Source organism: Hypanus sabinus, chromosome 6 (genome assembly GCF_030144855.1).
Source record: "Hypanus sabinus isolate sHypSab1 chromosome 6, sHypSab1.hap1, whole genome shotgun sequence".
In the NCBI taxonomy this organism is placed as follows: domain Eukaryota; kingdom Metazoa; phylum Chordata; class Chondrichthyes; order Myliobatiformes; family Dasyatidae; genus Hypanus; species Hypanus sabinus.
In genome coordinates, this window is record NC_082711.1 from 31438535 (window position 1) to 31457635 (window position 19101).

At 41.9% G+C, this 19101-nt stretch overlaps 1 protein-coding gene across 1 annotated transcript in view; it reads left to right on the forward strand.

Moving 5' to 3' along the window:
- Positions 1–3993: 3993 nt before the first annotated feature.
- The window catches only part of LOC132395125 (leucine-rich repeat-containing protein 70-like), an 85286-nt gene continuing 70178 nt past the window's right edge, over positions 3994–19101 (forward strand). Inside the window, exons 1-2 of the mRNA XM_059971428.1 lie at positions 3994–4508; positions 10002–10073. Coding sequence (XP_059827411.1) covers positions 4168–4508; positions 10002–10073 — 413 coding nt within the window. The 5' untranslated portion in view covers positions 3994–4167. The remainder of the gene's footprint in view (positions 4509–10001; positions 10074–19101) is intronic.

Below are 19101 nucleotides of genomic sequence, written 5' to 3' on the forward strand. Positions count from 1 at the left end.
CTTTTGAAAAATTGGATAAATTATTTTATTGTTGCCACATGGACTGAGATACAGGTACAGAGAAAAAACTTGTCTTGCACACCGCTCATACAGATGATTTCATTGCAGTAGAACACTGAGATCCAGAAGCCAGCATCTGCAGTCTCTTGTGCCATTTTAACTCCCATTCCGGCACTGACCTGTCTGTCTTTTGCACACTGGTCAAACACCCAAGTTAGCACAGCCTTTCATTGATTCTGTTATAGTTATTATGGATATATTGAGTATGCCCCACAAGAAAATAAATCTCAGGGTTGTATATGGTGACATATATGTACTTTGATAATAAATTTACTTTGAACAACCCTAGACAGCAAAGACCAACAAACATTGAATGTGTGCAAAAATAACAAATTGTACAAACAATAAAAAAGTGAACAATTAACACACAGAACACGAACTGCAGAGTCACTGAAAATGAGTCCACAGCCACAGAGCCAGGACTGTGCTAAGGTGACACAGGAGCCCGATGGCTACAGGCCACAGCCACTGAGCCGGTTCAGCTATGAGGCGACACAGGAGCCCAATGGCTGCAAACTTACAGCGAGCCTAAACAGTGGCCAGCCAAAGCCAATCCCAGGCTAACTTTCACCGACTGGCCGTGGTCCCTATCAAGGACTCAATTGTTCTAGGGTGAACGTTTAAATAGTTGTACTGGGGAGTGAGTTTGAGACGAGTTTTGAGACTGGTGTAGTTTTATCGGATAAAGGGTTATTTCACATTCCAGCTTGTTCTATTGTCTGGCTTCAGGCCTCATCAGTAGTTATAGTACTATATTGACATGGCAATTTCAGTAGAAGAGTTATACACATTTATAACAGCTGCAACTTTAGCTTGAGATGCATACCTGAAGTCAATGGAAACTTTGACTGGCAGGGTTATCAGAACGTCCAACGACATGGAAGTCAAACACATGCGAGTCAGTTGTTGCAACTTTCAGTCTGATGTCACTTCAGGAATCACGGTTTAAACACAATGAAGATGTAACCAGTGTCAATTTCTCCAGTCAAAGCAACACACGGAAAACAACACACTTTGCTCTGAAAATTGGGTACTGCTGAATATGAACACTATTTCGACTTCCTTCTGCTTAAGAACCCACAGGACCTATCATCTGATGAAACTGTCTGACAGCTACAAGCATTTTTGGAGAGCAGGCAGTAACATGTACAACAAGTTGGAGGAACTCAGCAGGTCGGGCAGCATCCGTGGATACGAGCAGTCAATGCTTCGGGCCGAGACCCGTCGTCAGGACTCACTTCCAGTTCTCTTCAGTGTTTGCTACCATTGCCTTAAACTCATTAAACACATTGCCGATAACTTCCTCACATGTGTCAGTCGCGAACATGAAATGTTCATGCTGGATAATCACTGTTCAAATACAGGTATCTGATTTTTTTATTTGCAGACGTCAGGCACCAGGCAATGCTGATATTCGCAAACAGTTCCTGGTCAGACTGGAGCAAGAGCCTTATAACTCTACAAGATAGCTCTACCGATAACTCTACAAGCTGTCACTCCAGAAGGCCAGCCTGAGAAACAATTCCAAGGTCAACGCAGTGTCCGATGGCTCAGAAATCATCACTCAGCAAGCCTCTAGTCTAGCCGGCCAAACACAGCTTGTTGGAACTTTGTTGTGTGGCATTATGCAGGGAACTGCCAGTACAAGAAACACACTTCCAGGAAACCCCATCACTGTGGTCACAAAGAAGGCTTTAGCCATCCTTCACTGTGTTCAAGGCCAGTGGAACGCAAGAACAAGAAGTTTCAAAGACCATCGAAGTCCACAAGGAATTTAACGGTCATGTTCAAAGTTGACTTTGCCCCCAGGAGACGCTACGTCAATGTACAGTCAGTCAGTCAAGCTACAACTCAGCGTGGCGTCAGACATCACCATTATTTCCAAACGCAGGTGGCGGAAACTTGGGTCCCCACCAGTCAAATCAACCCATCATTCCACCTGCAGTGTATCAGAACCCTCCAGCTGATTGGCTAACTGCACTGCGTGGTCAAGCTGAACAGAAATTTGGTCAAGGCTTGACCCAAGCCCAGAGCAGTGAAACGGCTCAGCCGTGAATGACGATTTTAACGTTGAATACTGCAAAGTTCAAATTAAATTTAACATCAGAGTACCTACGTCACCATATCCAACCTCGAGATTCATCTTCTTGTGGGCAACCACAGTAAATACAAGAAACACAATAGAATCAATGAAAGACTGCACCCAACAGGATAATAAACTGCAAGGTGACACACCAGGAAGGGCCACAAAGCAAGCGAGAACTGATACTAAACTCACGGGTAACCAAGTAATGAGGGCTTGGAGCAACTGGTTGAAGCTGGCTGGTTCGATGGGTGAACAAGGACTGAAGATGAGAACAACACATGCAAAATGCCTGAGGAGCTCAGCAGGCTAGGCAGCATCCATGGAAACGAGTAAACGGTCGACGTTTCGGGCCGAGACCCTTCATCAGGACTGGAGAAAATGATGAGGAATTAGAGCAAGAAGGTGGGGGAGGGGAGGAAGACATTTAAGGAGGTGGGCGACAGGTAAAACTGGTTGAGCGGGAGGGATGAAGTAAAGAGCAGGGAAGCTGATAGGTGAATGAGATACAGGGCTGAAACATACATGGACAGGTACTCTGCCCCACTTCCTGAAGTCAAAGACCTGCTTTTTTGTTGACATTGAGAGGAAGTTTGTGCTCTTCGCACCACGTGACTTGGCATTCTCCTTCCAGCTTCTGTTTGCTTATTGTGTGAGCTGCAGCCCACTAAGGTGGTGTTGTAGGGTTTCGTAAATAAAACGGCAGAGGCATTTTCAGTTTCAGGGAAAACGTAAAAAACTCCTTCATGGTAAACCAAACGCTGAACATTAAGTGCGGTTTAAAAACTTCACGTCATTACATCATCACGTCAGACTAGCCTCTTGAAGTGAAACCCAACTCTATGTTGGTGATTGTGAATTAGACATTGTTTCCACCCATTACGTCACCCTACAGTCCCATCTGTGAATTTATGGATTGAATTAGAGCAGATTCTGGCCATGCAGTCGCGAGTGACTAAACTAAGGGGTCAGGATGCAGCCTTGTGGGACATCAGTGTTATAGACAAACATGGTAGAAAGCGTTGATGCCTTTTCCTACTGATTGTTCAGCAAGTCAAGGACCCGTTGTGTGCTGGGTCTTAGGTCTAGGAATCTGGAGATGTCAGCCACTATGTTCTTAAAGTGATAATGACTCCCCACCCACATATCGACTCCCGTACCTCAGTAAAATAAGACACTGTCCGGCTTTTGGGTAACAATGAACTCAGTGGGTTCAGCTGCATCTGTGTGAGGAATGGAATTGTCAACGTTTAGGAACTACAGTCGGTTTCAATGTGATGCATTGACAAATCCTTCCTCCCTTAGTTGCCTTATCCATGGAATTCCTCCACCAGCTCGTCTGTTGCCTCATCTTCCAGCATTTGCAGACTCTTGTGTCTCCCATTTCGAGGAACTTCATTAACAGGAGAGGACTAGATTAGTAGAAATATTTTCCTTTTCAATTAAAATCTCAATATACAGAGAGTAGCGAGAGAGGGAGAGGGGGAGAACTCAAGACGCCTGAAATTCGAAGCAAAAACGAAATAAAATGGGTGAAGCATTCATCGGGTTACGCTGAACTTGCAGGGAGAGAAACGCAGCCCATCATTCGGGACAAGAAAACTCACGATGAGTAGTCAGAATAAATACATTTTCGGAGGCAACCCAGCGTTGCAGTTCGTAAGGCAACTGCGTTTAATCGGCGGAGTGTAATTTCCCACCAGAATGAGGAGCGCACGTGGCCGGCGCTCGACGTCAGGGCGTTCCCTTTGTTTTGATGACGCGACGCTCGTAGCTAAGCGACGAGCCTCCCGAACAAAGGGGTTTGCGCTGGGGCTCGGTGCCGGGGCCTGGGGGCAGGGGCAGGGCCAGGGCCAGGGCGGCGCGGGTATCCCGATTCTCCAGGACAGCGGCTGGGCTCCATTGATCCAGCGTCCGCGGGGGTGGGGGACAAGGAAGACGGCGAGCCGCGCTGCCCCGCCCCGGCTCTCCATATATGTTCTGTTTCAGTGACTGGGGCCATGAGGAGTGAGTGAGTGAGTGAGATGGTGGGCGGCTTTGTCTTCGTGACCCTGGCTTCGTGCCTCTGGGTGCTGTCGGACGGCGTGGAGCCCAGGAGGCTGAAGGATATGCGGCAGCACGCCGGCTTGTGGGAGGCCGAGCAGCCCGCCGCCTGCCCGCCGACGTGCCACTGCTACATCAACATCCTCTCCTGCCACCCGGAGATGCCGCTGGGCCCGCACACCCACGACGGGTTCTCTTCCAGCTTCGAGTCGGCCGCGACCACGGCGAGCAGCCTCTGGAACGCCACGGGCGTCCTCACGCAAGTGCCCCGAGGGATCAGAGGCACCATGTCCGGCAATGTCATGACGCCATTCACTGTATTGTACGTGTTAGTAATTGTTCCTTTTCCCTTCTGGCAATTCCTGAATAAACGGGATCTTTGAATTAATTTTATATCTAACAGCGATCCCCCCCCTCCCCCCCAACCTGGACACAAGGCTATGCTTGCCAACCATTCCCCTTTCATCAGGACACACTTTGCCATAATATTTTTTAGGTGGCAGATGATGCAAGATGAAGGTGAATTAAAATACAGATGCACGATTTGTGAATACTTTGAGGAATAGCAAAACTGCAAAAATTCTCATATCAGGACAGTGACAACCTTCAACGCAAGGGCTCTGGCAGTTCAAAGTGACTGTTCTTCTGTTGAAGACATCCCCACTTAGGAATTTCGTAGGCTTAGCCGAAGCAACAATGAAGGAACAGCAATATATATTTCCAAGTCAGGACAATGTGAAACTTGCAGATAAATCTGCAAGCAGTAGTTTTACTCCCACTGCCCTTGGTGTAGAAATTATAGATTTGGGACAGAGTTAAAAAATTGTGTACACTGCAGCCACTGTGATACAGCCACAGGGGGTAGTAATCTCCTTTGTCTTGAATGGCATCAAACTTCTTGAGAGGTATAGGAGCTGCACTCAACTAGGCAAGTAGAGAATGTTTCAAGGCACTCCTAACCACATCCCTAATTACCGCTTAAAATTTCAAACCAATGAAAGCAGTTTCTGCTAACACAGTCCTGCTGTAGAGTTTCAGCCCGAAATGTCAACTGTACTTTTTTCTATAGATGCCGCCTGAGTTCCTCCAGATTTTCCAGCATCTGCAGATTTTCTCTTGTTTCTGTCTGTACTTTGAGTTCTGCTTAATCTCTTGAAAGCTAGCCAACCTTCCTTACAGGGAAATGCATTCATTTGTGGAATATCTCCTTGCCACTGAACGCTTTGGAGTTTTGGTAAATCTGTCCTTTATCCCCTCCAAAGCCGACATTAGCTCAACTTGCAGAACTGTTTGGTTCTGGATACTACCAGGAAAGGGCTATACGCACCATTAATACTTCTAAGTTCTATCCTATCACAGGGACAATGCACTGCACTCCACAGTAAAATGAAAGAAAAATATCACAGAATGTTATAGCATATAGAACTAGAAAGTAATTAAACATTAATTTGTAGTGATGACTTGCTAATACAAGGGGGTAGTGAAAGGATGCTGGCTGATTAATCAGTTGAGGAAATAGAGGACAATGGGGTTGGGGATTGTCCTGACAGTTGTCACAGCTTGTTCAGGGAAGTTTGCATGGTGGTCTTTAAATCATACACTAAAACTATTAATCTGGCATGCTTGGGATTTTGGTAGTGCTGGTCTGGCAGATTTTCTAGACAATGGTTGTTATTCCTGTTAGTAACCCAGTATACTTTAACTTACTCTGTAGGTTTTAATGTTGCAATGTAATACATTTTGTAGTCAACCCAGTAAGTTTAAAGAGAATGTGGAAAATAGGGCCCTACTGAGTTTAGAAGGAATATGGGAAATGGGGCCCAAATGAGCTTAAAGGGAATCCAAGAAACATTAATCAACTATCAGGACTTCAGAATAATTGAATAGTTGAATAATTGAAGAGCTAATAATAGCTGCCTTGTACACTTGGATAATTCTGTTGATTTCCATGAACCTGCTAGCAATGGAGTCCAACTTCAAAAGACTTTGCCATCCACATCTCTATGTCTGAATACTGCAGCAAAGTCTTACTGTGAATCTTGAGCCTCAGCCTAGGGTGCATCATCTGCTTGGATGTTTTCAGTGATTTTTTGTTAAAGTATCCAGTTCTATTAAATCCTTATAATTTGGCTTTTGAAAATGGATGCCACCAAAATTTTGATGGTGCCTTCTTTTGCTTCAATCTCAAATTGATAAGTCAGCTCAACTTTATTGGCCACCTCCCCAATTGTTCCCTCAAACTACGCAATTTTTTTCCAAACCCCTTTCAAGGTTATTGACTTAATGTCTGTCAAGAAGGATTTTGATGTCCTGTACTCATTGTAGTTAGGTTGTGCTTATTTCAAAATTTCTTCAAAATTTTCCCATTCTTCCCTTCCATTACTAGGTAGCGTGAGTGAATATCCTGTAGGGTGTAACAGTGAGGCCATATTTGGTGGCACTTATGAGAAAAGCATCTAACTATGCAGGGTGCCTGGAGCATTGTCAAGACTCAGAAAGATATTTAAGAGTACTCTTTAGCTTGATAATTCTTTTTTCAACTGACAGATTAAGAGGTGCCAAAGCTAACTTTGAATATTGGCAATGTTAACCCAAGTCCTGCAGTTAGACATTCATATAGACAAATCTCCTTCAATGCTTGAGTTGATTATTATTGTTCTGAGTGTGATTTCTCCTCTTCACTGCAGGTTCTAATTACAATGGTGCCGAGCTTTTCACATGTTCATTAACCAATCATAGTTAAATCAAGAGCACAAGTCATAAACATGAATGCTTCCCTTTTTTAATATCAGGGCACTATATCAAGACTTGCTTCAGGGATTGTGTAATACTTCAGTCTGCTTTTGGGCATAATTGCAACAGCAATATTTCAAGTTGCTTCAACTTATCAACTTATTCTATATGCTGATATCAACAGACTACAGATTGTACCAGGTTGTGCACAAGCATGTCTATAAACTTACACAAGTGATAAAATTTTTACGTAAAGCTGAATTGCTAGATGAGTTACATAACCTGGAGAGTACTTCCATCCAGAAGTAGTGTAACTAAAATCCACATTTAGTCCTTTCCTTTGGATAATAAAGACTGGTATTGAATGAGCTATTGTGATCAGTTTCCATTGCTGTCCATTTCATTTTAATGATTTTCTTCCACCCAAACTCTCCAAATCTGTATTAAAATCCATGGCTTCTAACTTTTTACATTTAGAAAACAAGCTGCCCTCTACTTTTCAGGTCAATATTCCCAGTTACATTGAAAATTATGCTTTTATCTATACTATTTGTAGTCCTGCTGACAGTACTTTGTGCCTTCATCATACTTGGCCTTTAATAAGATATTATAAATTATAGATTTATTATTTCATGTCATATGGATATTGCAAGTAATGCAAATGTTTACTAAGATTCTTGGCAGTTAAGAATCAACCATGCTGGCATGCTAGTTAGGCAAGGATGACAGTAAGTATGAAGGTTTTTAGGCATTCCACAACTTGTGTTTACAATTACTGAGATATTAAACATTTCAAAAGACCAAAAACGATTTTGAACTCCCAGTTTCACTGTGAAAACACAACAGCTTCAGACATTATTATTGTATTTATCTCCACCTCATGGGAACTTGTACCTGCCGTTTCATCGATCATCTTTTTTTGTCCAGTTACCTGTCTGTGTTTTAGAACAACATCAAACAAGCTCTATTGCCTACTTGTCTTGTAAATATCATAAGTGATTCCAGGAAAGATATTGGAGGCCACCAAAGAAAATAGAGAAGAAGTGATAGCAGGCCCAAGGACTTTGAGACAGGGTTCCTAATTCACTGATTGAAAGGGCTTCCTAGACTAGCATGCTGAATGTAAGTGTACAGGACTCTACAATTGCATATGTGGGTAATTCCTTGAAAAGTTAGGCCAGGAGTCTCACTGCTTTGAAAAACATGAAGATTATCTCTATATCACCTTTTAAAATTCTGACCCTGAGGAATCATAACAAATACCAAAGGCTACTGAATAAATTTGACTGGCTTACAGGATAACACTAATGGTAATTGAGTGTCCGACAGTTGTATCGTTCTTTTTGAACAATCATATAATTGTTCAATTCTTAGAACAATTGTATAATTTCTCATTTAGAATTGTACTGGTCAATTTTCTGACATGCAGCATCGTTCCTTAGTGTTCAATTGTTCTGAAATGACTTGGTCTACCTGGACGTTAATTATTCCGGCATGTTCCATGGTATGACACCTTTGGAGTTGCTTAGCAGTTATAGAAATACTGATTCAGTTTTCCTCTTAGAAACCAAACTAGGATTTGTACCAAAGTGACAAAAAGGTACTTAATAGGCATCTAAATTTATTAAGTGAAAACGAGAGTTGAATAAAAATCCTCTGCTTTCTCCTCCCTTGAATTTAATGTTTCATTGCAGCACAAATGCACTCACCATTTGGGCTCATACTTGTCTTGGGCATAATTGATGTTCCGTTGGAGTTGAATGTTTATGGAACATAATGACTATAGTTTGTTTTCATGCCATTTGTTCATGGTGATGTGTTGTGTTTATTTCAAAATATATGATTGTGTATGTGGCATTACAATTTTTGGTCATTAGCTGGTGTGGAGATTTTCCTAGAACTGTTACTAACACTCAGGCTTTTTTGTTGAATTTGTTCAGACTATCATGAGTGCTGAGATATTGCTTATTTTATTTTCCCATTCTTCAAGGGATGTGGGCTTGACAGCTAAGCCAGCATTTAATTACCTATCTCTGGTTGCCCTTGAGAAGGTGGTAGTGGTGAGCTGCCTCTTGAACTGTTGCAGTGTTTGAAACCCAGCTATGCCCACCGTGCTCTTAGAACTGTCATTCACTGTAACTACTGTGAGCGAGTCTGTATGCTTCTCCGATCAGAGACTTCTGCCTTGCTGTTTCTTATCGCTACTCAGATTTTTTCCACATCTTTATCATGAGAGCCAAGTTGATTTCTCATTACTGTGCAGATCTTATTCCTTATTAAATAACTCCTTTTTATTCTTTTTGCATAATCTTATGAATGTCCATTACCCCAGAATGCTTACTTCCAAGAGCCAAGAGATTCTGCAGATGCTGGAAACCTTGAACAACACACACACAATGCTGGAGGAACTCAGCAAATCAGGCAGCATCTATGGAAGGGAATTAAACAGTTGATGTTTTGGGCTGAGAATCTTCATCAGATTTGGAAAGCAACGCAGCTGAAGGGGAAGGAGTACTAGCTTCTAGGTGAGGAGGGTGGGTGGGTGGGAGAGGGGTTGAAGTCAAAAGGTGGAAGATGATATGTGCAAGAGGTAAAGTGCTGAAGAAGAAGGAATCTGAAGGGAGAGGACAGTGGACCATAGAAGAAGGGAAGAGATGAATCAGAGGGAGGTGATGGGAAAGTAAGGAGAAGAGAAGGGAGCAAAAGGGTAATTGGAATTGGGAATGGAAAAAAGGGAAGGGAGGGGGAGTAATTACTAGAAGTTGGAGAAATCGAGGTTCATACCATCAGGTTGGAGGTTACCCAGATGGAATATGAAGTGTTGCTCCTCCAACCTGAGTGACTTCATCATGGCAGTAGAGGAGCCACGGACATTTTCATGCCTTACTCATCTTACAACTACATAATTGTAAAAGGTATCAAGTCATACAAATTTATTTGTATTTATGCCATTAATTCATTTTGTAACAAATGTTGTTTGCATTCAGCTGAAATGCTTTTAATTTTATTATTTTCCAATTTTGCTATAATATGAGTAATAAGAATATGCTATAATGTTTTACAGTGTTTATTTTCACTTCAGGGATTTTCGTGATAACAACATTTCATCTATATGGAAAGACGACTGGCTTTTACTTCCAAAAGTAGAATATCTGTAAGTATGCTTGTGATTCATAATATTATATTTAGTAGAAGTTATATTCTATTTATTGTTCCTTTGCTTAATTGGCAGCTTAAGAAATGAATACTAATCTTCATGTAATTAACAGAACATCATGATTATTTATTAAAACAAAATGCCAAATTAAGATATGTTGAAGTACGTGAAGGAGACTTGACTCTCCCATCCTGACATAAGCAGTTAATGAGAATTGTGTTAATCCTTGCATTACTCCAATTTTCAATGCATTCTATGTCACAAATCTTTCTGTTCTTCTCAGTTTAGTGATCTTTTTGCTCCTTTTAACACTCACTCAGAATTTCAGTTTTTAGATTCCAGTAACACCTTTTATTTAGAAAACATTGTAAGAGCACTTTACAACTCTGGTTGACATTCTTTGAGGAGATGACAAGTAGGATAGATAAAGGGGATGCAGTGGATGTTGTATATTTGGACTTTCAGAAGGCCGTTAGCAAGGTGCTGCACATGAGGCTGCTTACCAAGTTAACAGCTCATGGTATTACAGGAAAGTTTCTAACATGGTTAAACCATTGGCTGATTGGTAGGAGGCAGTGAGTGGGAATAAAAGGATCCTTTTCTGGTTGGCTGCCAGTGGCTAGTGGTGTTCCGCAGGGGTCGGTGTTGGGATCACTTCTTTTTATGCTGTATATAAATGATTTGGATAATAGAATAGGTGGCTTTTTTGCCAAGTTTGCAGATGATACAAAGATTGGTGGAGGGGCAGGTAGTGTTGAGGAAATAGGTAGGGTGCAGAAGGACTTAGACAGATTAGGAGAATGGGCAAGAAAGTGGCAAATTAAATACAATGTTGGAAATAAATGTGCGAACTATTTTCTAAACGGGGAGAAAATCCAGGAATCTGAGATGCAGAGGGACTTGGAAGTCTTTGTACAAAACACTGTAAAGGTTAACTTGCAGGTTGATTTGGTGGTGAGGAAGGCAAATGCCATGTTAGCATTCATTTAAGAGGTCTAGAATACAAGAGCAAGGATGTGATGCTGAGGCTTTATAAGGCACTGGTGAGGCCTCACCTTGAGTATTGTAAACAGTTTTGGGCCCCTCATCTTAGAAAAGATGTGTTGGCATTGGAGAGGGTCCAGAGGAGGTTCACAAGGACGATTCCAGAAATGAAAGGGTTATCATACGAGGAATGTTTGATGGCTCTGCATCTGTACTCGCTGGAATTCAGAAAGATGAGGGGTGATCTCATTGAAACCTTTCAAATGTTGAAAGGCCTAGACAGAGTAGATGTGGGAATGATGTTTCCCATGGTGGGAGAGTCCAGGACAAGAGGGCACAGTCTCAGGATAGAGGGGCGCCCTTTCAAAACAGAGATACAGAGAAATTTCTTCAGCCAAAGGGTGGTGAATTTGTGGAATTTGTTGCCACATGCTGCTATGGAGGCTAGGTGGTTGGGTGTATTTAAGTCAGAGATTGACAGGGTCTTGATTGGACATGGCATCAAAGGTTACGGGGAGAAGGCCAGGCACTGAAGTTGAGGAGGTGATAGAAAAAAAAGGATCAGTCATGATTGAATGGTGGAGCAGACTCGATGGGCCAGATGGCCTAATTCTGCTCCTATGTCTTATGGTCTATAACATGCTCCCCTCCGTGGACTCCGTCAATAAGCACTTTAGACAAAAGGGTTAACAGCAGATCCAAATCAGATTGAGAGAATGGGGGTGGGGGTGACAAAAGGTTAGTTTATAATGACTGTTTTGAGAAAATGTTTAAAGCTTGGTAGACCAAAAGATAGGGAATAAAATATAGTAAGAAGCTGAGAGATAGCAAGGTGAGGATTTCTTTATTTTCTTGTAAATGCCTGAAAGAAAATGAATCTTAAAGTATATGGTAAAATATACATACATACTTTCATAATGACTTTGACTTTGATTTTAAATGTATGTCATCACAGTTTGGGAGTCAGTGCATCTCAACATTTCCAGGAGTGATGTTGGGTGATGTGGGCAAATTGAGGTCTGTTGAAAGTTATTGGAAAAATGAATGTCAATAAGGTCTAAAAGCTGTGTTAAACTGTGAGGAAAAATGCAGTCCTTATTTTAGTGCTTGATTCTCAGTACAAACTCTCTGCAGAGTTAGATGTGAAGACAATTTATTCACCAGTCTGGGATTTCTTTATAACAGATATGATTGCAATGTTGAAGAGACGTTTAGGCAGGCATATCAACAACAAAGGGTGGAGGAATATAGACTATATGCTGGCAGATAATATTAATTGGTTTGGTTTGGTTTTATGGTAGGCACAAACATGATGGGCTGAAGGGCTTGTTCCTGTACTGTGCTGTTCTATGTTAAGACCATAAGACCATAAAACATAGAAGCAGAATTAAACCATTTGTCTCATTGAGTCTGCACCAACATTCATCATGGCTGATTTATTACCCCTCTCACCTCAATTCTCCTGCCTTCTGGGAGGCAGATAGGTGGGTCACGGTCAGGAAGGGGAAGAGGCAGGTACTAGAGAGTACCCCGGTGGCTGTACCCATTGACAATAAGTACTCATGTTTGAGTACTGTTGGGCGGGACAGCCTTCCTGGTGGAAGTGACAGTGGCCGGGCCTCCAGCACAGAGGACGGCCCTGTAGCTCAGAAGGGTAGGGATAGAAGAAAGAGGACCATAGTAACAGGGGACTCGATAGTCAGGGGTTCAGACAGGTGGTTCTATGGAGGTGATCGGGAGTCCCGGATGGTAATTTGCCTCCCTGGTGCCAGGGTTCGGGACGTTTCTGATCGCGTCCAAGATATCCTGAAGTGGGAGGGTGAGGAGCCAGAGGTCGTGGTACATGTAGGTACCAATGACATAGGTAGGAAAGGGGAAGAGGTCCTGAAACGAGAGTATAGGGAGTTAGGAAGGCAGTTAAGAAGAAGGACCGCAAAGGTAGTAATCTCGGGATTACTGCCTGTGCCACGTGACAGTGAGAGTAGGAATAGAATTAGGTGGAGGATGAATGTGTGGCTGTGGGATTGGAGCAGGGGGCAGGGATTCAAGTTTCTGGATCATTGGGACCTCTTCTGGGGCAGGCGTGACCTGTTCAAGAAGGACGGGTTACACTTGAATCCTGAGGGAACCAATATCCTAGCGGGGAGGTTTGCTAGGGCTACAGGGCAGACTTTAAACTAGTAAGATGGGGGGGGGGGGGTGGGAATCAATTTGAGGAAATCATGGGAGAAGAGGTTAGTTCACCAGTAGAACAAGTAAATAGACAGTGTGTGAGGGAGGAAAGGCAGGTGATGGAGAAGGGATGCGCTCAGCCCGAAGATGTAGGGGAGAAGAAAGAAAAGGATAATAAATTTGAATGCATTGTTAGGGATGAAAAGAGAGGAGGGGGTGGAGAGTATCTTAAAATGTATCTATTTTAATGCTAGGAGCATTGTAAGAAAGGTGGATGAGCTTAAAGCGTGGATTGATACCTGGAATTATGATTTTGTAGCTATTAGTGAAACATGGTTGCAGGAAGGGTGTGATTGGCAACTAAATATTCCTGGATTTAGTTGCTTCAGGTATGATAGAGTAGGAGGGGCCAGAGGAGGAGGTGTTGCATTGCTTGTCCGAGAAAATCTTATGGCGGTGCTTTGGAAGGATAGATTAGAGAGCTCCTCTAGGGAGGCTATTTGGATGGAATTGAGGAATGGGAAGGGTGTAGTAACACTGATAGGAGTGTATTATAGGCCACCTAATGGGGAGCATGAGTTGGAAGAGCAAATGTGTAAGGAGATAGCAGATATTTGTAGTAAACACAAGGTGGTTATTGTGGGAGATTTTAATTTTCCACACGTAGACTAGGAAGCTAATTCTGTAAAAGGGCTGGATGGTTTAGAGTTTGTGAAATGTGTGCAGGATAGTTTTTTGCAACAATACATAGAAGTACCAACTAGAGATGGGGCAGTGTTGGATCTCCTGTTAGGGAATGCAATAGGTCAGCTGACAGATGTATGTGTTGGGGAGCACTTCAGGTCCAGTGATCACAATAGCATTAGCTTCAATATAATTATGGAGAAGGACAGGACAGGACCTGGAGTTGAGATTTTTGATTGGAGAAAGGCTAACTTTGAGGAGATGCGAAGGGATTTAGGGAGAGTGGATTGGGTCAAGTTGTTTTATGGGAAGGATGTAATAGAGAAATGGAGGTCATTTAAAGGTGAAATTATGAGGGTACAGAATCTTTATGTTCCTGTTAGGTTGAAAGGAAAGGTTAAAGGTTTGAAAGCACCATGGTTTTCAAGGGATATTAGAAATTTGGTTTGGAAAAAGAGGGATGTCTACAATAGATATAGGCAGCATGGAGTAAAGGAATTGCTCGAGGAATATAAAGAATGTAAAAGGAATCTTAAGAAAGAGATTAGAAAAGCTAAAAGAAGATACGAGGTTGGTTTGGCAAATAAGGTGAAAGTAAATCCGAAAGGTTTCTACAGTTATATTAAAAGCAAGAGGATAGTGAGGGATAAAATTGGCCCCTTAGAGAATCAGAGTGGTCGGCTATGTGTGGAACCAGAGGAGATGGGAGAGATTTTGAATGATTTCTTCTCTTCGGTATTCACTAAGGAGAAGGATATTGAATTGTGTAAGGTGTGGGAAACAAGTAAGGAAGTTATGGAACCTATGACAATTAAAGAGGTGGAAGTACTGGCGCTTTTAAGAAATTTAAAAGTGGATAAATCTCCGGATCCTGACAGGATATTCCCCAGGACCTTGAGGGAAGTTTGTGTAGAAATAGCAGGAGCTCTGACAGAGATCTTTAATATGTCATTAGAAACGGGGATTGTGCCGGAGGATTGGTGTATTGCTCATGTGGTTCCATTGTTTAAAAAGGGTTCTAGAAGTAAGCCTAGCAATTATAGACCTGTCAGTTTGACATCAGTGGTGGGTAAATTAATAGAAAGTATTCTTAGAAATAGTATTAATAATTATCTGGATAGACAGGATTGATTAGGTGTAGCCAGCATGGATTTGTGCGTGGAAGGTCATGTTTGACAAACCTTATTGAATTTTTTGAAGAAGTTACGAGGAATGTTGATGAGGGTAAGGCAGTGGATGTAGTCTATATGGACTTCAGCAAAGCCTTTGACAAAGTTCCACATGGAAGGTTAGTTAAGAAGGTTCAGTCATTAGGTATTAATGCTGGAGTAATAAAATGGATTCAACAGTGGCTAGATGGGAGATGCCAGAGAGTAGTGGTGGATAATTGTTTATCGGGATGGAGGCCGGAGACTAGCGGAGTGCCTCAGGGATCTGTTTTGGGCCCAATGTTGTTTGTAATATACATAAATGATCTGGATGATGGGGTGGTAAATTGGATTAGTAAGTATGCAGATGATACTAAGGTAGGTGGTGTTGTGGATAATGAAGTAGGTTTTCAAAGCTTGCAGAGAGATTTATGCAGGTTAGAAGAATGGGCTGAACGTTGGCAGATGGAGTTTAATGCTGAGAAGTGTGAGGTTCTACATTTTGGCAGGAATAATCCAAATAGAACATACAGGATAAATGGTAGGGCATTGAGGAATGCATAGGAACAGAGAGATCTAGGAATAACAGTGCATAGTTCCCTGAAGGTGGAGTCTCATGTAGATAGGGTGGTGAAGAAGGCTTTTGGAATGCTGGCCTTTATAAATCAAAGCATTGAGTACAGAAGTTGGAATGTAATGTTAAAATTGTACAAGGCATTGGTAAGGCCAAATTTAGAATATTGTGTGCAGTTCTGGTCACCGAATTATAGGAAAGATATCAATAAATTAGTGAGAGTGCAGAGACGATTTACTAGGATGTTACCTGGGTTTCAGCACTTAAGTTACAGAGAAAGGTTGAACAAGTTAGGTCTCTATTCATTGGAGCGTAGAAGGTTGAGGGGGGATTTGATCGAGGTATTTAAAATTTTGAGAGGGATAGATAGAGTTGATGTGAATAGGCTGTTTCCATTGAGAGTAGGGGAGATTCAAACGAGAGGACATGATTTGAGAGTTAGGGGGCAGAAGTTTAAGGGAAACATGAGGGGGGTATTTCTTTACTCAGTGATAGCTGTGTGGAATGAGCTTCCTGTAGAAGTAGTAGAGGCCAGTTCAGTTGTGTCATTTAAGGTAAAATTGGATAGGTATATGGACAGGAAAGGAGTGGAGGGTTATGGGCTGAGTGCGGGTAGGTGGGACTAGGTGAGATTAAGAGTTCAGCACGGACTAGGAGGGCCGAGATGGCTTGTTTCCGTGCTGTGATTGTTATATGGTTATTCTGTCTGTAACGTTTGACTCCCTGACTAAACAAGAACCTGTCATTCTCTACTTTAATTATACCTAATGACCTGGCCTCCACAACCATCTGTGGCAAGGAATTCCCCAGATTCACTATCCTGTGGTGAAATTCGTCCTCATTGATGTTCTAAATGGATGTCCTCTAATCTGAGGCTGTGCCCTCCGGTCCTGCACTCTCTCAGTATAGGAAACATCCTCTCCACATCCAATCTATCTCAGCTTATCAATATTTGATAGGTTTCAATGAGATTCTTCCCTCAATCTTTTAAACTCCAGTGAGTTCAGGTCCAGAGCCATCGCAGGCTCCTTATATGTTTACCTTTTAGTTCTGGGAATCACTCTAGTGAGCCTCCTCTGAACCCCCTCCAATGTCATCACATCTTTTCTTAGATAAGGTGCCCAAAACTGCTGGCAATACTGCAAGTTTTGAATTTTCTCACTGTTTAGAAAATAGTCTACACCATTATTTCTTCTACCAAAGTGTCTGACCATTTACTTCCCTACACTGTATTTCATCTGCCACTTCTTTATCCATTCTCCCATCTGCCCAAGTCCTTTTGCAGCCTCCCTGCTTCATCAACTGTACCTGTCCCTCCATCTAGCTTCATATTATCTACAAATTCAGGCCAACAATTCCGTTATCCAAATTACCGGCCAGATTATTGACACTTAACATGAAAAGAAGTGGTCCTGATGTCGGAACATGTGGCACACAACTAGCCACTGGCAGCCAACCAGAAAAGACCCCCTTTTATTCCCACTCTTTGCCTCCTACCAGTCAGCCAATCTTTTATCTATGCTAGAATCTTTCCTGTAATACTCTTGTTAAGCAGCCATGCAAGATACTTCGTCAAAGGCCTTCTGAAAATCCAAATAAACTACATTCACTGACTTCCCTCTGTCTATCCTGCTTGTTAATTCATCAGAGAATTCCAGCAGCTTTACCAGGCAAGATGTTCTCTTTAGAAAACCGTGCTGACTTTGGACCATAATATCCTCAATAATAGATTTCAAAATCTTTCCAACCACTGAAGTCAGGGTAACTGGCCAATAACTTCCTTTCTTCTGCCTGCCTTCTTTCTTAAAGAGTGGAGTGCCATTTGTAAGGAGATGGAGATATCAGATATTTGTAGTAAGCACAAGGTTGTGATTGTGGGAGATCTTAATTTTCCACACATAGACTGGGAAGCCCATTCTGTAAAAGGGGTGGATGGTTTGGAGTTTGTAAAATGTGTGCAGGATAGTTTTTTGCAGCAATACATAGAGGTACCAACTAGAGAAGGGGCAATGTTGGATCTTCTGTTAGGGAATGAAATAGGTTGGGTGATGGAGTTAAGTGTTAGGGAGCACTTTGGGTCCAGTGATCAAAATGCCATTAGTTTCAATATAATTATGGAGAAGGATAGGTCTGGGCCCCGGGTTGAGATTTTTGATCAGAGAAAGGCTAACTTTGAGGAGATGCAAAAGGATTTAGAAGGAGTGGATTGGGACAAGTTGTTTTATGGGAAGGATGTAATAGAGAAATGGAGGTCATTTAAAGATGAAATTTTGAGGGTACAGAATCTTTATGTTCCTGTTAGGTTGAAAGGAAAGGTTAAAAGTTTGAGTGAGCCATGGATTTCAAGGGATATTAGAAACGTTCGGAAAAAGAGAGAGATCTACAATAAATATAGGTAGCATGGAGTAAATGAGGTGCTTGAGGAATATAAAGAATGTAAAAAGAATCTTAAGAAAGAAATTAGAAAAGCTAAAAGAAGATACAAGGTTGCTTTGGCAAGTAAGGTGAAAATAAATCCAAAGGGTTTCTACAGTTATATTAATATCAAAAAGATAGTGAGGGATAACATTGGTCCCTTAGAGAATCAGAGTGGACAGCTATGTGTGGAGCCAAAAGAGATGGGGGAGAATTTGAACGATTTCTTTTCTTTGGTATTCACTAAGGCGAAGGATATTGAATTGTGTAAGGTAAGGGAAACAAGTTGTGTAGTTATGAAAACTATGATGACTAAAGAAGAGGAAGTACTGGTGCTTTTAAAGAATATAAAAGTGGATAAATCTCTGGATCCTGACAGGATATTCCCTAGGACCTTGAGGGAAGTTAGTGTAGAAGTAGCAGGGACTCTGCTAGAAATATTTCAAATGTCATTAGAAATGGGGATGGCGCCGGAGGATTAGCGTATTGCTCAAGTGGTTCCATTGTTTAAAAAGGGTTCTAAGAGTAAACCTAGCAATTATCGGCCTGTATGTTTGACGTCAGTGGTGGGTAAACTAATGGAAAGTATTCTTAGAGATGGTATATATAATTATCTGGATAGACAGGGTCTGATTAGGAACAGTCAACATGGACTTGTGCGTGGAAGGTCATGTTTGACAAATCTTATTGAATTTTTTGAGGAGGTTACCAGGAAAGTTGACAAGGGTAAAGCAGTGGATGTTGTCTATTTGGACTTTAGTAAGGCCTTTGACAAGGTTCCACATTAAAGGTAGTTAGGAAGGTTCAATTGTTATTGGAGAATAAAGTTGCAACGTTTGCTGTGTGGCCAGAACTATGTGACAGCCTTGTGTTTGCTATTTACTATGTATCCAACTTATCAGCCAGAATGTAATCTCTGTATTGTCTCTGTACTATTGAACACATCAGTGCCTTGAGAATGTAGCTAACAGTGAAAGTAAGCATGTAGAGATCACGGTGGTAGATGGGATTGTGGAGTGGTGTGATGGTATGGGAACCAGTCAAAGCC